The sequence below is a fragment of the Lepidochelys kempii genome, chromosome 10 (assembly GCF_965140265.1).
Source record: "Lepidochelys kempii isolate rLepKem1 chromosome 10, rLepKem1.hap2, whole genome shotgun sequence".
NCBI lineage: Eukaryota > Metazoa > Chordata > Testudines > Cheloniidae > Lepidochelys > Lepidochelys kempii.
The window spans coordinates 23,949,065-23,975,448 of record NC_133265.1 but is presented as its reverse complement, the minus strand read 5'-3'; the positions used below and the strand labels follow the sequence as shown (position 1 = coordinate 23,975,448).

Genomic DNA, 26,384 nt, shown 5'->3' with positions numbered 1-26,384 from the left:
GTAGCAGCCATTACTCCAAGGCAGTCTGGTGCATCCACAGGAAGACTAAGCTCTTTTTTACAATACATTGTCTTTGCTAATGGGCCATCAGTGCTGTCTGGCTTTGTCATTTTGTACCTGAAGTGCTTGTTCTGGGTGACTCCCAAAGTAACACATTTGAAATACAGATACATGGTTAGTATTCCTAACTTCAGATACAGAAATGATACAGGCATACAAATTGGATAATCACATTCAGTAAATCATAACCTTTCCATGATATCTTACATGAGCCATCTTGCATAAAGTATATATGTTATGCCATATCAATATCATAAGCATATTTCCATAAAGAATATGGAGTGTAATGTCATACCCAGGCCATAAAAATTCCCCAAAATAAATTTCAATCCAGCCTCGGTGAGCAGTGACGTAGAGTCGTTGCCTTCTAGCTGTTCTGCAACCTGTATGAATCAAGCTTGGTTCGTCTGACTCTAGTTCCCAATTGACAGATGTTCACATCACTATAATACTAGATTTGGCAACCATCAGCACCTTTCACCACCAATACATTTACACACAGATTTTTGGACTGTTTTCAAGTTGATCTGCTTCTGTCCAAAAAGGTTTGTCATCCTACTACACAGACTGACTGCAGTTGCTCAGAACGAGTAGCTGTAAGGAACGTGCTATGACAGTTTTGGTTTTGGTATGTTTATTTCTATTGGGTTGTGTTTAAAAAAAACTAAAAGAAAAGTATTTCCTTCATAATTTGCAACCTTTATGTCACATACTGAAAGGATGTGGGAAAACTCGGATCCTTTCAAGTGTAGCCAATGAGCCGTGGGGTGCTGGGGAAGGTTTTGCGCATGTCCATGCACTTCTTGTCAATGAAGAGGGAATTGGCCTTCACAGAAAGGTCATGCTCCAGTCTTGCTTTGTTAAGGACCAACAGCTGAAGAGTATCCTGGGCCTCTCGCAGGCGCAGCTTCAGGGTCTGTAATGTGTCATCTATAGTAAACACTTCATTGACGAGTCTGAAAAGGGAAGAGGAGACAAGTTACCCAAATACCTAACAAACCCTTTCTATAGTCTGTTCTTTAGGGTGGTAGATGGCTAGGATTTCTCTGCAGGACTTAGGGGATTTAAGTGTTAAAAAGAAGCTTCGAGTTGGACTTAAGGGTATGTCTACACTACGGAATAAGGTCGAATTTATAGAAGTCGGTTTTTTAGAAATCGGTTTTATATATTCGAGTGTGTGTGTCCCCACAGAAAATGCTCTAAGTGCATTAAGTGCATTAACTCGGCGGAGCGCTTCCACAGTACCGAGGCTAGAGTCGACTTCCGGAGCATTGCACTGTGGATAGCTATCCCACAGTTCCCGCAGTCTCCGCTGCCCATTGGAATTCTGGGTTGAGATCCCACTGCCTGATGGGGCTAAAACATTGTCGCGGGTGGTTCTGGGTACATATCGTGAGGCCCCCGTTCCCTCCCTCCCTCCGTGAAAGCAAGGGCAGACAATCATTTTGCGCCTTTTTCCCTGAGTTACCTGTGCAGATGCCATACCACGGCAAGCATGGAGCCCGCTCAGGTAACCGTCACCCTATGTCTCCTGGGTGCTGGCAGACACGGTACGGCTTTGCTACACAGTAGCAGCAACCCATTGCCTTCTGGCAGCGGACGGTGCAGTATGAGTGGTAGCCGTCCTCGTCATGTCCGAGGTGCTCCTGGCCACGTCGGCTGGGAGCGCCTGGGCAGACATGGGCGCAGGGACTAAATTTGGAGTGACTTGACCAGGTCATTCTCTTTAGTCCTGCAGTCAGTCCTATTGAACCGTCTTATGGTGAGCGGGCAGGCGATATGGACTGCTAGCAGTCGTACTGTACCATCTTCTGCCAGGCAGGCAAGAGATGAGGATGGCTAGCACTCGAACTGTACCATCTTCTGCCGAGCAGCCATAGATGTGGATGGCATGCAGTCCTTCTGCACCATCTGCTGCCAGCCAAAGATGTAAAAGATAGATGGAGTGGATCAAAACAAGAAATAGACCAGATTTGTTTTGTACTCATTTGCTTCCCCCCCTCCCCTGTCTAGGGGACTCATTCCTCTAGGTCACACTGCAGTCAGTCACAGAGAAGGTGCAGCGAGGTAAATCTAGCCATGTATCAATCAGAGGCCAGGCTAACCTCCTTGTTCCAAGAAGAACAATAGCTTAGGTGCACCATTTCTTATTGGAACCCTCCGTGAAGTCCTGCCTGAAATACACCTTGATGTAAAGACACCCCCTTTGTTGATTTTAGCTCCCTGAAGCCAACCCTGTAAGCCGTGTCATCAGTCGCCCCTCCCTCCGTCAGAGCAACAGCAGACAATCGTTCCGCGCCTTTTTTCTGTGCAGACGCCATACCAAGGCAAGCATGGAGCCCCTCAGCACACTTTGGCAATTAGGAGCACATTAAACACCACACGCATTATCCAGCAGTATATGCAGCACCAGAACCTGGCAAAGCGATACCGGGCGAGGAGGTGACGTCAGCGCGGTCACGTGAGTGATCAGGACATGGACACAGATTTCTCTGAAAGCATGGGCCCTGCCAATGCATGCATCATGGTGCTAATGGGGCAGGTTCATGCTGTGGAACGCCGATTCTGGGCTCGGGAAACAAGCACAGACTGGTGGGACCGCATAGTGTTGCAGGTCTGGGACGATTCCCAGTGGCTGCGAAACTTTCGCATGCGTAAGGGCACTTTCATGGAACTTTGTGACTTGCTTTTCCCTGCCCTGAAGCACATGAATACCAAGATGAGAGCAGCCCTCACAGTTGAGAAGCGAGTGGCGATAGCCCTGTGGAAGCTTGCAACGCCAGACAGCTACCGGTCAGTTGGGAATCAATTTGGAGTGGGCAAATCTACTGTGGGGGCTGCTGTGATGCAAGTAGCCCACGCAATCAAAGATCTGCTGATATCAAGGGTAGTGACCCTGGGAAATGTGCAGGTCATAGTGGATGGCTTTGCTGCAATGGGATTCCCTAACTGTGGTGGGGCCACAGACGGAACCCATATCCCTATCTTGGCACCGGAGCACCAAGCCGCCGAGTACATAAACCGCAAGGGGTACTTTTCGATAGTGCTGCAAGCTCTGGTGGATCACAAGGGACGTTTCACCAACATCAACGTGGGATGGCCGGGAAAGGTACATGACGCTCGCATCTTCAGGAACTCTGGTCTGTTTCAAAATCTGCAGGAAGGGACTTTATTCCCAGACCAGAAAATAACTGTTGGGGATGTTGAAATGCCTATAGTTATCCTTGGGGACCCAGCCTACCCCTTAATGCCATGGCTCATGAAGCCGTACACAGGCAGCCTGGACAGTAGTCAGGAGCTGTTCAACTACAGGCTGAGCAAGTGCAGAATGGTGGTAGAATGTGCATTTGGACGTTTAAAGGCGCGCTGGCGCAGTTTACTGACTCGCTTAGACCTCAGCAAAACCAATATTCCCACTGTTATTACTGCTTGCTGTGTGGTCCACAATATCTGTGAGAGTAAGGGGGAGACGTTTATGGCGGGATGGGAGGTTGAGGCAAATCGCCTGGCTGCTGGTTACGCACAGCCAGACACCAGGGCGGTTAGAAGAGCACAGGAGGGCGCGGTACGTATCAGAGAAGCTTTGAAAACCAGTTTCATGACTGGCCAGGCTACGGTGTGAAAGTTCTGTTTGTTTCTCCTTGATGAAACCCCCTGCCCCTTGGTTCACTCTACTTCCCTGTAAGCTAACCACCCGCCCCTCCTCCCTTCAATCACCGCTTGCAGAGGCAATAAAGTCATTGTTGCTTCACATTCATGCATTCTTTATTCATTCATCACACAAATAGGGGGATGACTGCCAAGGTATCCCAGGAGGGGTGGTGGAGGAGGGAAGGAAAATGCCACACAGCACTTTAAGCACAGCACTTTAAAAGTTTACAACTTTAAAATTTATTGAATGACAGCCTTCTATTTTTTGGGCAATCCTCTGTGGTGGGGTGGCTGGTTGGCCGGAGGCTCCCCCACCGCGTTCTTGGGCGTCTGGGTGTGGAGGCTATGGAACTTGGGGAGGAGGGCGGTTGGTTACACTGGGGCTGTAGTGGCAGTCTGTGCTCCAGCTGCCTTTGCTGCAGCTCAACCACACACTGGAGCATACTGGTTTGGTCCGCCAGCAGCCTCAGCATTGAATCCTGCCTCCTCTCATCACGCTGCCGCCACATTTGAGCTTCAGCCCTGTCTTCAGCCCGCCACTTACTCTCTTCAGTCCGCCACTTACTCTCTTCAGCCCACCACTTACTCTCTTCAGCCCGCCACCTCTCCTCCCGGTCATTTTGTGCTTTCCTGCACTCTGACATTATTTGCCTCCACGCATTCGTCTGTGCTCTGTCAGTGTGGGAGGACAGCATGAGCTCGGAGAACATTTCATCGCGAGTGTGTTTTTTTTTCTTTCTAAGCTTCACTAGCCTCTGGGAAGGAGAAGATCCTGTGATCATTGAAACACATGCAGCTGGTGGAGAAAAAAAAGGGACAGCGGTATTTAAAAAGACACATTTTATAAAACAGTGGCTACACTCTTTCAGGGTAAACCTTGCTGTTAACATTACATACATAGCACATGTGCTTTCATTACAAGGTCGCATTTTGCCTCCCCCCACCGTGTGGCTAGCCCCTCAACCCTCCCCCCTCCCTGTGGCTAACAGCGGGGAACATTTCTGTTTAGCCACAGGCAAACAGCCCAGCAGGAATGGGCTCCTCTGACTGTCCCCTGAAGAAAAGCACTCTATTTCAACCAGGTGACCATGAATAATATCTCACTCTCCTGAGGATAACACAGAGAGATAAAGAAAGGATGTTGTTTGAATGCCAGCAAACATACACTGCAATGCTTTGTTCTACAATGATTCCCGAGTACGTGTTACTGGCCTGGAGTGGTAAAGTGTCCTACCATGAAGGACGCAATAAGGCTGCCCTCCCCAGAAACCTTTTGCAAAGGCTTTAGGAGTACATCTAGGAGAACCACGAATGCCAGGGCAAAGTAATCCTTTCACATGCTTGCTTTTAAACCATGTATAGTATTTTAAAAGGTACACTCACCAGAGGTCCCTTCTCCGCCTGCTGGGTCCAGGAGGCAGCCTTGGGTGGGTTCGTGGGGTACTGGCTCCAGGTCCAGGGTGAGAAACAGTTCCTGGCTGTCGGGAAAACCGGTTTCTCCGCTTGCTTGCTGTGAGCTATCTACAACCTCATCATCATCATCATCTTCTTCTTCGTCCCCAAAACCTGCTTCCATATTGCCTCCATCTCCATTGAAGGAGTCAAACAACACGGCTGGGGTAGTGGTGGCTGAACCCCCTAAAATGGCATGCAGCTCATCATAAAAACAGCATGTTTGGGGCTCTGACCCGGAGCGGCCATTCACCTCTCTGGTTTTCTGGTAGGCTTGCCTCAGCTCCTTCAGTTTCACGCGGCACTGCTTCGGGTCCCTGTTATGGCCTTTGTCCTTCATGCCTTGGGAGATTTTGACAAAGGTTTTGGCATTTTGAAAACTGGAACGGAGTTCTGATAGCACGGATTCCTCTCCCCAAACAGCGATCAGATCCCGTACCTCCCGTTCGGTCCATGCTGGAGCTCTTTTGCGATTCTGGGACTCCATCATGATCATCTGTGCTGATGAGCTCTGCATGGTCACCTGCAGCTTGCCACGCTGGCCAAACAGGAAATGAGATTTAAAAGTTCGCGGTTCTTTTCCTGTCTACCTGGCCAGTGCATCTGAGTTGAGAGTGCTGTCCAGAGCGGTCACAATGGAGCACTCTGGGATAGCTCCTGGAGGCCAATACCGTCGAATTGTGTCCACAGTACCCCAAATTCGAGCCGGCAAGGCCGATTTAAGCGCTAATCCACTTGTCAGGGGTGGAGTAAGGAAATCGATTTTAAGAGCCCTTTAAGTCATAATAAAGGGCTTCATCGTGTGGACGGGTGCAGGTTTACATCGATTTAATGCTGCTAAATTCGACCTAAAGTCCTAGTGTAGACCAGGGCTAAGCAAGTGTGAAAACACCTCTGCTCCCTGGTAGGAAGGGGAGCCCCTTCAAAAGTAGCTTCCGAGTTGATGCAGTAAAATGCACAGCAAAGCTAACCTTCCTTTATTAATTAGTAGTTTATCTAATTCCTTCAGCTGTACTGTTGGCAGCACACCAAGCTAGAGAACCAGTGCCAATATTAGCACTTCCTTCTAAATAAACAGCAAAATCTGATAACATTTTCAGCTTTTAAAGAGTGTTTCAATGGGTATTTTCTTCCTCTAGCTATAACAGTTGAGCTTTTGGGTTGAACGATCCTTGTTTTTAACCATATGAGAGGAAACAACCAGTACAAATTATTCCAGGAGCATAAATCCTTCAAGGAGGGAAATAGACAGTAAATGGTTTTACATTAGCTAGATGGGAGTTCACGAGCTGGATTATATCATTTTTAGCCCAGTAAAACTCTAACTCAGAGTTTAGCCTGAGTAAGGACTTCATGACTTGGATTCAGGTGTTTGTATGAACAAAGGCTGGGGGAACAAGACTGGGTAAAATGACTTACAAACCTGCAATTATACCTCAAACTGACAACCTGTTACTGATCCTTTCATGGAGGTTCAGGAATATTTTCCCTGTGTGTTCATGTATTCATAGTGCTACTGATTCAGATTGAGGCCAAAAGCTGAAGTGATGAAATACCATAAGAATTTCTTCCTTAGCAATAGTATGAGCCTGTTCAAGTGTGGGGGAAAACACTGGAAATTTCTTGCAGACCCAGATGATGTGAATAGCTCAGATATACTTTGGGGAAACATCTAAATATTTGGGTATTTATCTGAAAATATCCTGAGTTTGCGAGGTTTGGAATCTCTTCCATCTAAACTGGACTTGGACAAGAGAATAGACTCATGAACTATCCAGTGCTTCCTGATTTCTCTCAGTTTATAAAGCCCATGACAATTGAACATAAGAACAGTTATACTGGTCAGACTAAAGGTCCATCTAGCCCAGTATCCTGTCTTCCAACCGTTGCCAATGTCAGGTTCCCCAGAGGGAATGAACAGAATGGGTAATCATCAAATGATCCATCCCCTGTCACCCATTCCCAGCTTCTGACAGAGGCTAGGGACACCAACCCTGCCCATCCTGGCTAACAGCCATTGATGGACCTATTCTCCATGAACTTACCTAGTTCTTTTTTGAACCCTGTTATATATAGTCTTGGCCTTCACAACATCTCTGGCAAGGAGTTCCACAGGTTGACTGTGCGTTGTGTGAAAAAATACTTCCTTTTATTTGTTTTAAACCTACTGCCTATTAATTTTGGTTGGTGGCCCCTAGTTCTTGTGTTATGAGAAGGAGTAAATAGCACTTCCTGATTTACTTTCTCCACACAAGTCATGATTTTATAGAGCTCTATCATATCCTCCCTTAGTCATCTCTTTTCCAAGCTGAAAAGTCCCTGTCTTATTAATCTCCCCTCATATGGCAGCCGTTCCATACCCTAATCTCTTTTGTTGCCCCTTTCTGAACCTTTTCCAATTCTAATATATCTTTTTTGAGATGGGGCGACCACATCTGCATGCAGTATTCAAGATGTGGGTGTACCATGGATTTATATAGAGGCAATAGGATATTTTCTGTCTTCTTATCTCATATCTTCTTATCCCAACATTCTGTTAGCTTTTTTGACTGACACTGCACATTGAGAGGATGTTTTCAGAGAACTATCCAGAATGACTCCAAGATCTCTTTCTTGAGTGGTAACAGCTAATTTAGACCCCATCATTTCAGATGTATAGTTGGGATTATGTTTTCCAATGTGCATTACTTTGCATTTATCAACATTGAATTTCATCTGCCATTTTGTTGCCCAGTCACCCAGTTTTGAGAGATCCTTTTGTAGCTCTTCGCAGTCAGCCTGGGACTTAACTATCTTGAGTCATTTTGTATCATCTGCAAATTTTGCCACCTCACTTTTACCCCTTTTTCCAGATCATTTATGAATATGTTGAATAGGACTGGTCCCAGCACAGACCCCTGGGGGACACCTCTCTCCATTCTGAAAACTGACATGTATTCCTACCCTTTGTTTCCTGTCTTTTAACCAGTTACGGATCCATGAGAGGACCTTCCCTTTTATCCCATGACAGCTTACTTTGCTTAAGAGCCTTTGGTGAGGAACCTTCTCAAAGGCTTTCTGAAAATCTAAGTACACTTTATCCACTAGATTCCCCCTTGTCCGCATGCTTGTTGACCCCTTAAAAAATTCTAGTAGATTGGTGAGGCATGATATCCCTTTACAAAAACCATGTTGACTTTTCCCCAACAAATTATGTTCATTTATGTGTCTGACAATTTTATTCTTTACTATAGTTACAACCAGTTTGCCCAGTACTGAAGTCAGGCTTACCGGCCTGTAATTGCTGAGATCACTTCTGGAGCCCTTTTTAAAAATTGGTGTCACATTAGCTATCCTCCAGTCATTTGGTACAGAAGCTGTTTTAAATGATAGGTTACAAACCACAGTTAGAAGTTCTGCAATTTCACATTTGAGTTCCTTCAGAATTCTTGGATGAATACCGTCTAGTCCTGGTGACTTATTATTGTTTAGTTGATCAATTTGTTCCAAAACCACCTCTAATGACATCTCAATCTGGGACAGTTCCACAGATTTATCACCTAAAAAGAATGGCTCAGGTTTGGGAATCTCCCTCACATCCTCAGCCTTGAAGACTGATGCAAAGAATTAATTTAGTTTCTCCTCAATGGCCTTATCGTCCTTGAGTGCTCCTTTAGCATCTCCATCGTCCAGTGGCCCCACTGGTTGTTTAGCAGGCTTCCTGCTTCTGATGTACTTTAAAAAAAATTGCTATTACTTTTTGAGTCTTTGGCTAGTTGTTCTTCAAATTCTTTTTTGGCCTTCCTAATTATATTTTTATACTTAATTTGCCAGAGTTTATGCTCCTTTCTATTTTCCTCACTAGGATTTAACTTCTTTTTAAAGGATGCCTTTTTGTCTCTGACTGCTTCTTTTACTTTGTTGTTTAGCCACAGTGGCACCTTTTTCTCTGTTTTTTTTAATTTGGGGTATACATTTAAGTTGAGCCTCTATTATGGTGTCTTTAAAAAGTGTCCATGCAATTTGCAGGGATTTCACTTTTGGCACTGTACCTTTTAATTTCAGTTTCACTAACTTCCTCATTTTCCGTAGTCCCCCTTTCTGAAAATAAATGCTATAGTGTTGGACTGCAGTGGTGTTTTACTCACCACAGGGATGTTAAATTTAATTATATTATGGTCACTATTACCAAGTGATCCAGCTATATTCACCTCTTGGACCAGATCCTGTGCTCCACTTAGGACTAAATCAAAAATTGTCTTTCCTCTTGTGGGTTCCAGGACTAGCTGCTCCAAGAAGCAGTCATTTAAGGTGTCAAGAGAATTTATCTCTGCTTCCTGTCCTGAGGTGACATGTACCCAGTGAATATAGGGATAGTTGAAATCCCCCATTATAAATGAGTTTTTTATTTGTATATCCTCTCTAAACTCCCTGTGCATTTCACAGTCACTATCACCATCCTGGTCAGGTGGTTGGTAAAATATCCCTACTAATATATTCTTATTATTAGAGCATGGAATTACTATCCAGGGAGATTCTATAGTACAGTTTGATTCATTTAAGATTTTTATTCATTTAAGATTTCATTTGATTCTACGCTTTCTTTCACATATAGTGCCACTCCCCCACCAGCACAACCTGTTCTGTCCTTCAGATATATTTTGTACCCTGGTATTATTGTATCCTATTGTTTAGCCTCATTCCACCAAGTTTCTGTGATGCCTATTATATCAATATCCTCATTTAATACAAGGCACTCTAGTTCACTCATATTATTTAGACTTCTAGCATTTGTGTACAAGCACTTTAAAAACTTGTAACTTTTTAGCTGTCTGCCATTACATGATGTAATTGAATCAGCCTCTTTTTCATTTGACTGTTTCTCATCAGATCCTACCTGTATTTTATCATCTTCCATCCTCTCCTCCTTAGTAGGATATAGAGAATGTCCATTAATAGATCCTCCCCTAAGGGATGTCTCTACTCACCTGTCGGCTTTCCCCGAGCCCTTAGTTTAAAACTGCTCAACGACCTTTTTAATTTTAAGTGCCAGCAATCTGGTTCCATTTTGGTTTAGGTGGAGCCAATCCTTCCTGTATAGGATCCCCTTTTCCCAAAAGTTTCCCCAGTTCCTAAAAAATCTAAACCCCTCCTCCTGACACCATTGTCTCATCCATGCATTGAGACCCTGCAGTTCTGCCTGTCTAACTGGCCCTGCGTGTGGAACTGGAAGCATTTCAGACAATGCTACCCTGGAGGTTGTGGACTTCAATCTCTTACCTAACAGCATAAATTTGGACTCCAGGACCTCTCTCCTATCCTTCCCTATAGCACTGGTACCTACAAGTACCATGACCACCAGCTCCTCCCTAGCACTACACATAAGTCTATCTAGATGCCTAGAGAGATCCGCAACCTTCGCACTAGGCAGGCAAGTCACCATGCAGTTTTCCTGGTCATCACAAACCCAGCTATCTATGTTTCTAATGATCAAATCCCCCATAACTATTATCTGTCTCTTGGTAATAACTGGAGTTCCCTCCCCTGGAGAGGTATCCTCAGTGCTAGAGGATACCACACCATCATCTGGAAGGAGGGTCCCAAGTATGGGATTGTTTCCCTTTGCTCCAGTTAGATGTTCTCCTTCCCTGAGACTTTCATTATCCTCAATAGCACAGAGGCTGTCAGAGCAGGCAGGGGTGGGACTGTTCTACTGTGTCCCAGAAAGTCTCATCTATGTACCTCTCTGTCTCCCTTAGCTCCTTCAGTTCAGCCACTCTGGTCTCCAAAGCCCATACTTGATTTCTGAGGGCCAGGAGCTCCTTGCACCGAATGCACACATACACCACCTGCCCATAGGGCAGGTAATCATACATGCTGCATTGGGTGCAATAAACTGGATAGCCCCCACTCTGTTGCTGGACTTCTGCATGCATTCTTTTTTTATTCCTGCAGCTCGTTCCTTTGTTGATGTTTTGTTTTTATCAGGGGGTGTTTTTGGCTTTAAGTTTAAAGAATGTTAAGATTATCTAGACCCCCCCTCATGTTCCCCCATTTCCTTTTCTACTTCTGCACCAAACATGAAGCACAACTTCCTAGTAGATAAATAAACAACTAGATATAGATTTGGGTTCCCAGATACCTCAATATTTATATATTAGTTTGTTTTTTTCCTTCACCGTCTTTGCATGTTTTTACATGCTGCCACTGGAAAAATTGGCTTCAGACAATCATGCAAGAAACCTTGGCTTTCTGAGGTGGCCTGATATAGTAGCAAAAAAGTGTGTGTGCGGGGGGGAGGGGGGGGAAGATGCATGCAAGAAGGGAGATGTCCAAGAACATAAATGGATGATCTATATCAAATCCCTGGCCAACAAAGTCAAGGATTGGCTAAAGTACATCAGTCTGCATCCTGCCTACAGAGTGATTACGCACCTGGCTGGCAGCCATGAACAGCCTTCTAACATCCTCATCATGAAACCAGATGGCTCTCCCTGCTCATCAATGGACGAGGTCTGGGATAGATGGAAAACACATTCTGAAAGCATGCTGAATCTGGACCTGCTGACAGCTCTCCGGAGCCACGTGACCTGGCAACCCACGCAGCTGTGGACCCAGGGATGAACTTTGATCCTCTGTATGAAAAGTCATACAAAAGGGACTAAATGGATATGCTGCTGGAGCTGATGGTGTTCCAATTGAGTCACTCAAAGATGCCTCCAAACGAGTGAGCATTGGCCTGCCTCAACTGTTCTTAAAAGCATGGGCATCAGGCAAAGTACCAGCAGAATAGAGAGGTGCCCTCATAATGTCCCTGTACCAGGGCAACAGATCTCACATTGAGTGTGACAGTTACAGACTGATCTCATTGCTGTTTTGCTCTGGAAAGGTCTTTGCTGAGCAGGATGCAGCCTCTCCTTACCAGACATAGTCATCCACAGCAATCAGGTTTCATAGCTGGGCTGTTGACAATGGGCACTGTCTTTATCCTTCAGCTCCTGGCTGAGCTGCACTGAGAATTTAACCCCCCGCTTCATGTGGCATGTGTTGAAATCAAAACAGCTTTTGATTCAGCTGACCAATCAGCACGTTGGCTCGCAGCGAAAGCAGCTGGCATTCTAAATCTGCTCATCTTCACATAGGTGCCACTGTGAGAGTGCACGTTGGTTCCCAGCTACATTTCTGCATGACCTCAGGTGTGCCACAGGGATGCATTCGCACCCCAGTACTATTCTGTAGAGCTATCAGCTGGATATTAGAACTTGCTGCTACTCCTGTCAGAATCCGGGTTGGTCAAGAAGTGTTCACTGACCAAGACACTGACAATTCTGCTTTACTTGTGGAGAAGTCAGAGAATTTCAGCCCCACCCTCCAAGGTCTCAAGACACTGTCCCCATGTTGGGGCTGAATGTTTCATGGCAGGAGATCAAGGTTCAGAACCTCGGTGCAGGCAGGGTCAAGTACCATGGAGAACCCTGATAAGTTCATCAGCCTAGGCTGCAATCAGAGTTCAGTCACAGCAAACCAGATGTTCTTCGATGAATAGGACTTGCTGTCTCCTGCATGAAGTCCATGTCCTGCTGTGAGGTGGGACACCAGTACAACAGCACCCCACTCTGGCAAGCACAGCACAGCCCCTGCACTCTCAGCCCAGCCAGGCTGTCAGTCTATCCCTGGTGCCCAGGAGTCTGAAAACCCTCTCTTCTCTCCCAAGTCTATCGGGGGCTGGTAGGGGACCCTGGGTTCCAATTCAGGACGCTCGAGGTAGGAATAAGCAGGATGGGGCTGCTTGACTCTGACTTTGTGTCACAGCCCACCTAGGGTGGACACCATTGTATCATTATATAAGTGTTTATACTTGTTCAGCTTCTACTGTGGAAATGGAATTCTTCGGCTATCCCTCGATGCATGGATGACGTCTGCCAAGGGAGTTCACCGATGGGTTTTTAAGTGGCTGAGGAGTCCAATTCATGCCCTGCAGATTTTCCCACAGAAGTGACAGATGTAATCTTGGAGGAGACAGTTGTTGGCTGGCATGTTGTGCCCTTTCTTTCCTCCTTTGTCGTTTCTCTGTCTCATGAGCACATCTGTTCCCCTCAGAGTAAGCTGTGGCTTGGTCTATGGTGTGGCACCTCTGTGTTCTGTTCTGCGCCAAGTCTTCCCAGTTTGTTGGGTTGATGCCTCCCGTTTTCAGATGTATTTTCAGTATTTCTTTGAAGTACTTCCACTGCCCTCTGCGAGCCCTTCTTCCCTGACTTAATTGAGAGAAGAGTACTTGCTTCGGGAGGTGAGTGTCAGGCATATGTACACAGTGGCCAGCCCAGCGGAGATGGTTTTTCATGACCTGCACTTCTATACTGGTGATATTAGCTGCAGAGAGAACGCTGATGTTAGTATGTCGGTCTTCCCAGATGATCCTGAGAATCCTCCTGAGGCAGTGCTGCTGGAACCACTCCAGCCACTTGAGTTGTCATCTGTAGGTTACCCAGGTCCCACACCCATAGAGAAAGGTGGGGATGACAACTGCCTTGTAAACCTAGCTCTTGGTGACTGTTTGCAGATCCCTATCATTGAAGACTCATTTAAGTAGTCTTCCAAAAAATGTGCTGGCACGGCAGAGCTTGTATTCAATTTCCGTGTCAGTGGTGGCTGTTTGGGAGAGATGGCTGCCAAGATATGGAAAATGGTCCACATCTACTCCAGGGGCTCTCTGCTGATGGTGATTTGTGGCGTACATGTAAGAGTAGTTTGTCTAGGTGGGGGCTGGTAGAGTACCTTGGTTTTCCTGATGTTGAGAGAGAGACCCAGGCTGTGATAGCCATCTGCAAAAAGGGTTTAGAACTGCAATCTGTAACTGGTAAAATGACTCCTCTAACCATCGAAAATGTGAGACTTATCACGTGCTCAAAGCCAAAGTCCAAAGGAGGCTACGGGACATCAAAAATAAGTGGTAGCAAGAGAAGGCCTCTGAGTTCCAGGGTTTCATAGATCAGGATGACTTGAGAAGCTTCTTTCAAGCTCCAAAGACCCAACCCCCTTACATTTGCAGGATGGCTCCACCCTCCTCAATGACAATGCGGCCATTAAACAACGCTGGAAGGAACACTTTGAGAGCCTACTAAATCGCGAATCCATGGTCTCTGAAGACACCATCAAGTCTATTCCACACTGCTCGGCAATGGAACACCTTGCTGATCCCCCATATTCTGAGGAAGTCCAGTGTGCCATCAACCAGACAAAAAAATCACAAGACACCAGGCCCAGACAGCATCCCAGCTGAGGTTTTTAGAGCTGGTGGAACAATGCTCCAGCACAAACTTTGCCAGCTCCTCAACGAAATCTGGACCTGCAAAGAAATTCCACCTGACTTTGTTACAATATTCAAGAAAGGGGACAAATCTTTGTGTGGGAACTACAGAGGTATTGCCCTCCTCTCCATTGCAAGGAAGATCTTTGCCCGGGTCCTACTAAACCATCTTCTCCCCCTTGCCAAGGAACTCTCCCCGAATCACAGTGTGGCTTCAGGCCATCCCAAGGCATAACTGACGTGATCTTCATGGCACGACAGATTCAGGAGAAGTGTAAAGAGCAACACCAGGAACTGTTCATGACATTCATCGATCTAACCAAGGCCTTTGATTCTGTCAATCGTGATGCCCTATGGAAGGTGCTGTGTAGGTGTGGCTGTCCACAGAAATTCATTTCCATCATCAGACTACTCCATGATGGGATGACTGCCACCATTCTGTGCAATGGCTCAGAGACTGAACCATTCATCATTCGCCTTGGTGTCAAGCAGGGCTGTGTCTTTGCTCCAACACCCTTATCCATTGACTGTGCTGCGGTACTGATTCTCATCCATGACCACCTTCCTGATGGAATCGGGATTGAGTATCGTATGGATGGTCAACTCCTCGATCTCTGATGTCTCCAAACACAATCTAAGAGCATGAGAATTGGCATCAATATGCACATGACTGCGTCATTCGGAAGTGGAATAAAGCTATGCTATAATAAGGCACCTTCATACCATAATTGCATCCACTAGGCATAGTATAGGTATGAGTATTTTTTTTTAAATCCACACTCTTAGTTAAAATAATTGTACTGGTACTAAATCTGTGTATAGACCAGGCATAAATTGCTTTAGCTGGGTCTGGAAAACCAAATATTGTGAAGCTCTTAATCTATGACCCAGTTGATGGGGCTTTGAAACAATCTGGCTTTGACTCCCATCTGAATTTTGTCCTCTGAAGTTTGCACATTTGTCACAGTCTGGACCCGATTCAGCAAAGCAGCTAACCATATGCTTATATCCCATTGACTTCAATAGGGCTTGAATGCTTTGTTGACTCAGGAACCACAGTTGTAATTCTGGAGCATCAATCGCATGCCTGATGCAGTGGAGAGCCCAAAGGATGAAGTGGCCCCCTCTCCACAGACCTTACATTCGAATTCAGGCAACCCATGAAGTTCAGATACACAAAGCCCAGTTGGAGGTCAGTCTCAGTGATGCAGGGTTTTGGGAGGCAGAGGGAGGGTTGATAAATATTTTTCTCTAGTGGACTTTCATCAGCAAACTTTGAAGGTGTGTGTTTAAGGAATCATTTAAAGGAGAAAGTGGTGGTTCAATGCTACAGAAGATCAAAAGGTTTCAAGTACAAGGAAGCAGCGAAGAAAAAAGGCACAATAAGTTGAAGAGAGATGAAAGGGACCTTCAGGAGAGTAGCTTGGGGAAGAGCAAGCACAGGCAGTAAAACCCTATCATCTAGGTACGGTAAATGGCAGATCGGCATCATAGCTGTGGGCTATCTTGGCAACCACCCAAGGCCTCAGAGTAAAGGCACGATTTGAGCTAGAGGTGAATATGTATGCTCACCTGCTTTTCTTGTAGGGCGAAATACAGAACAGTGGCAGATACTATGAGACTGCAGCTTATCTGTACATGTAATAAAAGTATAATTTGTTTCATATGACAGAAGCTGCAGAAAGGAAACTGTTGCTGAGGTAATAGCCAATTCTAGAGCCAAAGCACTTAACATTTTTAAATTAAGCAATTGTTGAAGAGAAAACTTTCTATTACCTATTGAATAGGCTTGCAAAACAGTTCAATAATCAGAAATCAAATATAGGACTGAATCCCAAGAGATGCCAGCCACCTGCAACACACTGAAGGTAGGAGGACTTCAGTGGGAATTGCACATGCTCAGAATCTCAAGTATGGGCTCGTGGTTTGAATTTGGACATACTTGGTCTGGATTTATACCTCTTTCTTCCAGGTCTTACAATTTTAATTAATTATTATCAAGTAACCAATATCATTCTAATCTTTAAGTATTGTGTGACTTCTCTCTTTGTGGGCTCTGCATTCATTGAAATAGCTCAGAGTTAATCCATCTGAAATTCTTTCCTAGAACTACCATCTGACAGATGGGTGAACCAGGGAAAGCACTTACTTAAATTGAGGTATGTCACGGCAAAGTTCTACATTGGGTCGTCTTGTTCTTCCCTCCAGGCGGGTCTGAGCTACTTTCAGTGGGCACTCCTTTGCCATTATAGCTCTCTCCAGCAACATGATTGTATTTTCTGTCTGGAAGATTTCTTGAAGTGTCTGAATAAAACAGAGCATTTTTATAGGCCTCGCCATATACTTCATTGGAATTCTACACTATTACCTTTCCCTACTTCAGTTTATATGTAAGCATTTGTGTTGAGCTATATATGAGCAGCAAAATTAGCCCAACATATGGACAGCAGCTTCCATTAGCTAAGGAGAATATTTTCCACTGTTCTCAAAGGGATAATGAACAGAAGATAGGAATCCCTATGCAAGTAAGTTTTTCCCTTTTCTGTGTAAAGATCACCATTAATGGGAGCTCTGAGCCCAGAACAAGAGGAGAATGTGCTCATAGGAACCTAGAAACATGCTGTCTGAGAACATTGTTCCAATGTTTAAATATCCTCGCCAATAAAAAAATGTATGCCTGATTTCTGGTCTGAATTTGTCTCACTTCAACTTCCAGCCATTCCATCATGGCATGCCTTTCTCTGCTAGATTGAAAAGCCCATTATCATCTTCTGCCCATGTAGGTACCTATAGACTGTAATCAAGTCATCCCTTAACCTTCTCTTTGTTAAGTTAAGTAGATAGTCAGTCATTATAAGGCATGTTTTCTAATCCTTTAAACATTCTCGTGGCTCTTCTCTGAACCCTCTCCAATTGTCAACATCCTTCTTGAACTGTCAACACCAAAACCAGACACCATATTCCAGCAGCATATGCACCAGTGCCAAATACAAAGGTAAAATAACCTCTCTACTACTCAAAATTCCCCTTCTTATGTATCTGAAGGATTGCACTACCCCTTTTGGTCACAACACTGCACCGAGAGCTCAAGTGCAGCTGATTATCCACTATGACCCCCCAACCGAAATCTTCTTCAGAGTCACTGCTTCCCAAGATAGAGTCCCCCATCCTGTAAGTATGCCCTACATTCTTTGTTCCTAGATGTATACATTAGCATTTAGCCATATTAAAATGCATATTGCTTGCTTGTGCCCGGCTTGCATATCAGCGAACTGACCTGACTATAAACCTTTGAAAAGTCAGTATGATCATGGAATGTGCACGGTCTCAACCCCAGGCCATCAGAAGGACAGAAGCCCCTCAGCAACATGAGGTCTATAGGCCTGGGAGTTGGACTCCACAGATTCCTCTTTGAAACTGATCTCCTCTACCACAGCAGAAGTTGCTGCTGGAAATGACAAGGCTAGTGAACTGTTCAGGGTTCTCAGACTCTGGTTTTCTTTTAAAAATGTGTAACTTCTCATTAAAACTGGCTAGTTTCTGACATCACTTTGTTGTTAATCCATAATAAATCTCCTAAATTAAGGCAACCAAGTATCTTTGTTCCATATTGTGTTGGTTTAGTACTGAAGACAGTGTTTGTCCCTTCCTCTGAGGGACATGAGAACAAATACACACAGAATAGTCAAGCGGAGGCCCCTATAATTGCATCTCAGAAAGCTATATCACTTATTTGCAGTCATTTCCTGCAACACCAGAGCACTCTGGTAAGTCTACTTGAAAACAAGCCATGTCTTTCCAATTGCAGACTGCGAGTTTTCTAAACAAAATGGAGTGTAAGTTCCTTTGACTGGATCCTGACCCCTCTCCTGAATGTGCAGAAGTAAAACACAGAGCTTTTCTGGGAAACAATTTCTAACAATGTCATACTGTCTAAAGCCAGTTTCAAAGAGGACTTTGTTAGAGTAATGGGGTTATAGATTTATAGGAATTTATTTCTCTTTTGCTCCATTCTCCAATTTGTTTCCACATCAAAAAGATGCAGCTTGAGCAGAGGACGTGTTGCACAGGTGCTCATAGACATGGATAAGCTGCCATTTTCATTCCAAACTTACACTGATTTCCTTATTTCTACCCGTGTCATGGTGTCAAAAATCTTAGCACAGTGACCCAGTTTGGCCCCTTGAAAACCACTGCATACTCCAAATGTTTCAGCAATGCCTTGTGCAAGAACATATGAATCACATTCAATCTTTCACACTGGAGCTGAATTCAGAAGTTTTCAAAAACTCCTCTCTGAGCAGAGCAAAAATAAAAGCAGCTTGTGTGTAAAGCCAACCTTTTTAAAATGGAAGTAGCCCCAAAGGGGAGATGCCAGTGCAGTTAGAGCAGCATAATTTTAAACTGTAAAGTAGCTTGATCGCCTGCAATAACAGTATCCTTCATGCCCTAGAGCCTGTAGGCTCTCTGATTTAAACTATAATAAAAATAAGAAAAACACCCGGGAAAAGTCAAAGTTTTGTCTTGCCTGTACAGATTCAATATAGATAAGGTAACACGTTCCATCCATTGCATGATGGTGCATTAATTTCACTGATCCTAACTCTTCATAGCCCGTGTGATCAACCCATTATTTGACACTTTTATAATCTATATTGAGGCATCAATGTGACTAGTAATTGAAGTCCTTTTTATTCACAAAACTGGTACGGCACATGCATTGACAGTACAATCTTCTTCAGGTTGTCTCACCCTGGACCTGGAGCTGACAGTCTTTAGGGGTGGGAGGATATGTAAACTTGGGTGCCCATTTAGACTCCTTGCCTCTCCTCAGCTGAGACTGCCAAGCGTGAGTGATTTTTGCAACCCTTAGCCCAATTTTACACTCTAAATTAATCCACATGGCCATGGGTACTGCTTATCTGATCTTGTTCTCTTTAGATTACATTAGATGGGGAACTGTTACAAAGCCAATTATTTATACAGCCAGTCTTTAAATGAGGACACTTACCTGAGAAGAATCCCCATTATAAAAATCACTAACCTATAACTGCACTGGTATTTTGTCACTTTAAATTTTCTCAGTTTGAAACTGTTAGCTTCAAGAAACCTCAGACCTGCTTGGGTGGTCATGGTTGTTACACCGGGGACTACACAGGGAGAATCATATGATTCCATCCCATGACTGGTGACGGCCTGAGACCTAGAGGGGGGGTGTGCTTGGAGAGACCAGATGTGGACAGAGGGGCACTCTGCCTGGTGTCCAACAGTTGCCATTTCGTGCTATCCATTATCTGATAGCATGAGATGAACAAAATAAGGCTGGTAGTTTTAGCACATTCATAACCTTTGGAAATGGCAATGCTGATAAGGACTTGAATAACCCTGAAAAAAATGCCTGGATTTCTCCTGAGGTAGTAGGCATGTTTTGGGGATGTAAAGGACATTTTGAATGCAGATAGAGCTCCCTAAGTTTCTGAGAACTCCTACCTTTTCTTGGGCTTGTCATCACACAACAGTTCCACCAGTTTAACTTGAAGTCTGTTTAAAAACTAGTTCAGTTAAACCAGTGCAAACCCCTGCCTGGACATCTATATCTCTTTTACAGCTGGCTTATGCAGGTTGGGTACGGACCAAAATAAGTTATATAAACTGCTGTGGCCACTCAGAGATTTGCATGAGTTTAATCAAATGGATTTTAAACACCCTTAAGTTAAACTGAACTTTTTTAGACTTTTATATTTAGAGCAGACAAAGCCAGGTCAAACTAAAATAAAATAAGCCACATAGGCCTTACCTACACATGAGTTGTATTGATTAGTTGGTTAGTCTCTAAGGTGCCACAAGTCCTCCTTTTCTTTTTGCGAATACAGACTAACAGGGCTGCTACTCTGAAACCAGTTTAGAAACTGACGTCAATACATCAGTGCAACCCCATGTGTGGCTACTTATTTCAGTTTGACTGGCTTAAGAGTCATTATCACTGAAGGTTTGTTCTTTAAATTGATTTAGTTTAAACTGGTACAAGTTTGGGAACTGACAAAAACTGATCTATGTGGACGGATAGCTGTTGTCAGGATGGCAGGCGGCTGCCCAGAGACTTTGATTCCTAAGGAGGCTTTGTCCGTTTGCAAAGTATTGCAGGATTTTCCCTATAGCAAAACAGTCTGATTCTATGACTAGAATGCAAATTGTATTGAAAGGAAGTGAAGCTAAGAGAGTAGCACCTCTCTCCTGCTCATTTTATCATTTCCTTTTGTAATTCAGTAATCACCATATAAGTAACCTTGTATATACTTACACCACTAACAGTATGAGTTTTGTAGCCACCTATTCCACAGAAGAAAAACGTAGTGATAAGATTGTATTGTTATATATACAGATATTGTACGTACTGTGCTACCAGCTACATATAGCTTATTTTACCCCCTCAGGATAGAAATCAGAGCAAAAGACCTAATGAAGCTAAGTGGATGGTGATTCATTCTGCACAAAATCCACATCCTTTTTCTTCCCGTGTAGCAAACGCAGTAGGTCCAAAAGTTTTTTTTTCTGATGTATTGTTGTTGTTCAAAAGGTAGAACTTGAGTAGTTTCCAATGTCAGCAAAATCTCCTTAGCCATTTGTAGCTGTGCTCAGTGCTGCTAGGGTTGTTTTTAATATTACAAGGAGCTCTCCCTCCTTCTACCCTGACAAAAGATCCAGTTTCTAGCTATGTTGCCAGTGGTTTAGCAGATGTTTGTGGGTGAGATCTTACAGAGCCTCTTAGTACTATACCTCGCTCAGGCTACTAAAATCACTATTTACCTTTAATGCAAACCAAAATATTACTTCAGCCTGCATGGGTGTAACAGGAATCTGAGGGAAAGAAACACACGCTACTTCTAGAGGTCAGTCATTGCTTATCAGGATCCTCCTTTCCTGTGTTTGTATTGCGGCTTCTGTCTCTACAGTAGCTCTTTGCCTGCTATGCCTGGTTGTGTGCCAGTGGGCCAAATTCACTAGGGTGTAATTCCTTTGCCTCCAGCAGTGCTACGCTTGAGGTGATGTTGGTCCAACATATTAATCTCACTTTTGTGAGTACTACAATTCATTCAAAATATTTTTGAAAAAAAAAGTGCGTAATGCAAATAAAAAATCTGGCCCAAGTCTCCTCAGCACATAAAATATCAGGCAAAAATGTATTCATAACTAATTCTTTATCCCTGGGTGGGTCCTGGGTTTCTGCTTAAAATGGAATCTAGGACTTGTGCATTCTCAGCTTGACCCTGAGTGAGGCATGCCACGATAGCGCCTACCAGCCCTTTCCTTGTTTGTCTCATGAGCAGGTGGATGGGATGGTTCAGGCTAGCTCAGCAAGTGGTTCCTGCCTGCTTTACTAAGCAATTGAAGCAGCCCAGAGTAGACTAGGCACCACACCCTGATTACGTAAAAACAGCTCCCCGGAGGGGAGAGGCAGTTTGAAATGTATTTGTGAGGGAAAGGAAGCAGGGGGACTCAGCAGCCCCTTGTCCACTGCGGTGACTTAGTCTGAGTGAACACATGGGAGGTTGTGGAAGGAGCAGGGAAGTGGTGGAGATACGCCCAAATGTGAACAGTGCAGTTCCACTGGCCACAGTCCCAGATAACAATGCGTTGCCACTACTGTAACCTATAGGCTGTAACAGTGACTGTGTCCTGCCCCCTCTCCTCCAGCTTGAGTGAAATATTCTATTAAAAGCACAGAGCTTTCTATGATGTGAAAGGGACAGAGTAGAGCCCACTATTATCTACTCTGGGCAATGCTCCTATGAGTAGATCCAATATATGGCAGTGCGTGTTTTACAAATGATTAAGCTTGACAGACTCCATCCCACAACTGTGTTCTTAGTCTCCTGTGAACAGCCCATTGTCTTCAATTTCACCTTCAGTGAGCAAAAAGAACATTGGGGCCAGATGCTCACTCTGGCCCCATTTCCTACCCTACCTCCATGTGTGTGCAGGAGCAGTTGCACGTTCACATGTGCTCACAATGCATATACAAACACACCAGCAGACGTTGAACTCTGACACCTTTGCTAACATTTTCAGTCCTGAGTGTGTGTTGGTATGCGTCAAACCTGTGACTCTTGAAAAGCTGTTTTTATTTGTATTCGTATTCTTACACTCCACTTCTCACCCTGAATGTCCTGGTGGTGGTGGAAGGAGGCAGGAGGTTTCCTACACACCAGTGGTTCTCAGCCTGTGGTCCACAGACTCCTGGAGGTCCACAGATTGTCTAACATATCCAAAGGGGTCCACACCTCCAAATGTTGTAGCGGTCCGCAAATGAAAAAAGGTTAAGAAGCACTGTGATACCCAGAGCCCAAGGTCCCATCAAGACAGGAGGGGCCATATCACTTGGATCACAGCCATATTTCCTATTGGCTTCCAACATCAGCTGGAAGCCATGGAAGGCGATGTAATTCTGAAGTTTGATAGTATTATCTTATGGGTAGGGCCCTACCAAATTCACGTTGCATTTTGGTCAATTTCACGGTCATAGGATTTTAAAAATCCTAAATTTCATGATTTAAGATATTTAAATCTGAAATTTCACGGTGTTGTAACTGTAGGGGTCCTGACCCAAAGGAGGGTAATGGGAGCGGAGGGAGTTGCAAGGTTGTTGTAGGGCTTTGGGGTATGGCCACCCTTACTTCTGTACTGCTGCTGTTGGTGGCACTGCCTTCACAGCTGGGCAGCCGGACAGCGGCAGCCGGACAGCACTGCCCCAGGAGCAGGGCAGAAAGAAGGATGGCATGGTATAGTATTGCTACCCTTATTTCTGGGCTGTTGCCTTCAGAGCTGGGCTCTCGTTCAGCAGCCTCCCTCTCCAGCCACCCAGCTTTGAAGGCAGTGCAGAAGTAAGGGTGGCAATTCCCCGGCTCCCCCTACAATAATGTTGTAACACCCTGGCCCCGCAACCTCCATTTAGGTCGGGATCCCCAGTTTGAGAAATGCTGGTCTCCCCTGTGACATCTGTATAGTATAGAGTAAAAGTATACAAAAGACCAGATTTCATGGTGGAGACCAAACTTCATGGTCTGTGACGCAGTTTTCACAGCCGTACGTTTGGTAGGGCCCTACTTAGGGTAGTATCTAGGTTAGTTATGGTGGTTTTTGTTTTATGTACCATGTTCTGGGTAATAACAAGAGATTATTCCATGTGTAAGGGGACTATTGTCCCCTTACTAACATTCAGTGGGGGTATTTTAGTTGCTAGCTACCAGTACTAAAAAGGGGGAAGGGTCGATGGGGAATCAGGACCCTGTGACTGATAGTCCCCAGAAACAATGGGGAGAGGCCAATGCTCCAGGTCAGCCTGAATGACAGGGTGGGTAGGCTAATCAGAGAGTCAGGAGGCCAGGGAGGTCCCATCCTCCGTGTGAGCTGGATTTGCCTGGGTCAGACAGAGTGGGGCCGAGCTAAGGAGAAAGCAGGGGCCCAAGCTGAGCTGTGGAGCAGAGCTGGGCCAGATCCAGAGGGACCAGAAAAGCAGCCCAAAGAGAGCAGACCCTGTCCTGGGAGCAGAGCTGCAGCCCCAAAGCTAGAGGCACAGCCCAGAGAGAGCAGACTTGCCCTGGGAGCAGAGCTGCAGCAACCAGAGCCAGAGGGGCCAGAAAAGCAGCCCAGGAAGCAGGTCAGTGCTGGGAGCAGAGTCACAGAAGCAGCCTGCAGAGCAGACCTGTCCTGGGAGCAGAGCTGCAGCAACCAGAGCCAGAGGGGCCAAAGAAGCAGCCCAGGGAGCTGGAGGCAGAGCAGCACCAGTGCAGAGACAGAGTGGTGGAGCTGGGGCTGGAGCAGTCCGGAGCTGGGTGTGGTGAGCAGCTGGGGAGAGCGAGGGGGCCCCTGGGCAGCGGGCCCAGCACAGGGAGACACCTCAGCCAATAGGCTCTGCAGGCCAGGCTTGGATCGTAACCCCGACAGGGCGGGGGTGACACTGGGAAGAAGGGTCCTACCACTTAGAGCCTGAGAGCGTGTGGCCACCACCAGAGCAAGTGTCCAACCCTCAGCATCCCTACAGCACAGCCAGGCCTGAGAAAAAGGCCTGGGACTTACAAGGTACAGACTCTGAACTGCCCGGACATTCCAGAGACACTGTTTGTGATGTTCCCTGCCACAGAGCAGGTTGATGTGTTTCCTTTAACCTTTCCCATTTTTCCTTATTCTTTTTAAAATTAATTGTTGATTAAATAACTTGCATTTGCTTTAACTTGTATGTAATGGTCAGTGGGTCAGAGAAGTGCCCAGTGCAGAGAGAGTACCCCGGAGTGGGGACACCTTAGCCCCTGTCCTAGGTGACCACAGCAGGGTTGGGGATCGAGCCCCCCAGGAATCCTGGGCCCAGCCTTGTTGGGGTTACGAGGACTCTGCCAGACAGGAGAGTGGAAGGGGAGTCCTCAAGGGCAGGGAGGCCACTGGGTAAAGGAAGTGGGAGCGAGGACTCAGATCCTTTCACTAGTCCACTTCACCGAGGTAGTGCAGAAGCCAGGAAAGTTCCCCACAATAGCAGGACTATTCCCCCGCTTACACATGCTTGTAAAACCAAAATGGTTCTTTACTAAAAAAGCTACAGAGATGCTGCAACTGCAGCTAACATTCTAGCCATGTGCACACAGGCTGACTTCCTGGGACCTCCTGCAAACTGTACTCCTCCCTCCAAGTTCTGTACAGTTTTTGATAGAAGCACACGGCTGCTATGGCTGTTCTTCCATCTCTCTGCCTGGCAGCAAGGACCCCATAATTGATACTTTTCTCTAGAGTCACATTGTTGGGCTGGAGGTGCTGTGAGTGACAGCTATAGGGCGAATGAAACATTCTGCATAATCACATCTGCAAAGGCCACACAGCATCCTGTATAGGCAATGAACTGCATTTGCTCCCTTCATAACATGGAAGGCATGGGATTATCTTGTTCTCTTATAGGAAATTGAATGAATGCATGTTTGTTTTTCCCCTCAAGTAATATAAAGTAACAAGTACAGAAAAATCATTTTTCATGTTTAGACTACACTCAAGCTACATGGGGCTTGTGCAATCTGCATTCTTTCAGTAAGCAAACTTTTAAAATTTGAGAAGGGTAAGATGTGACTCTACTTGGGAAGTGTTTCTTTTTATTGTGGCTGCCTTTATAGAGCAGTCATTGCTAGAAACGCCCAAGGAGTTTTGAGAGTTTGATTATACAAGTAAATCGCTTCCATTTTTTCATAGTTTTATGTGTTTAAATATAATTCCCCTTTGAATTAGCACTAAAAGCAATAACTACAAATCACTCCTTATACCATATGGCTTCAGTAAATGCTCAGATGTATTGCTCACACAGGTGAGAATATTCTGAAAGCATCTTATGCACAGTCAAGGAAACTGATTACTGCCACTGGGCAAAGAACTCCCTCCCTGTTCAGTCACTGAAAAAATATTATTTGAACCTGCCTGTGAACTCACAGTACAAACTTAAGACATGCAGCCATCTTTAAACTTTGACTGCTTATGTTTCTAATAGATATGGTTTAGGCTTATTCCGTGTTCCTGGCTAAGGCCTCTCTTTTTTTTAAACACCGTCATCTAGAACACACACACAAAAATGCCTAGGGTAATCACCTCCAACGCATGGCAGAAGCTCTTTACAAATAGCCTTTGATTACACATGCTGGCTACACATTGGATTAAATCATTCAAATAATGTAAAATGCATAACCGGATTGGTGGGGAGAATCACCAGATAATGTTGCACCAGTCCACGTCATTTCTGGAGGACCTCCAAAGGCAGGAGGAAAAAACAATAAATCCTGAATTGTGTGTTCCAGAAAGAGTCTAACCAGAGATTGGCTTCAGCAACCGCCCATCATACACCCTTCACTTACAGAAAATAAGCAGAATTTTGTGCTGTGGCATTCCTGAGGGTTTATATAAACTG

At 45.1% G+C, this 26,384-nt stretch overlaps 1 protein-coding gene across 1 annotated transcript in view; it reads right to left on the bottom strand.

The window, feature by feature from the left end:
- Positions 1 to 802: 802 nt before the first annotated feature.
- TEKT5 (tektin 5) overlaps positions 803 to 26,384 on the bottom strand; it is a 64,443-nt gene continuing 38,861 nt past the window's right edge. The window contains exons 6-7 of the mRNA XM_073361406.1: positions 16,599 to 16,753; positions 803 to 1,016 (exon numbers count right to left, since the gene is read on the bottom strand). Of these exons, the coding sequence (XP_073217507.1) occupies positions 803 to 1,016; positions 16,599 to 16,753 (369 nt within the window). The remainder of the gene's footprint in view (positions 1,017 to 16,598; positions 16,754 to 26,384) is intronic.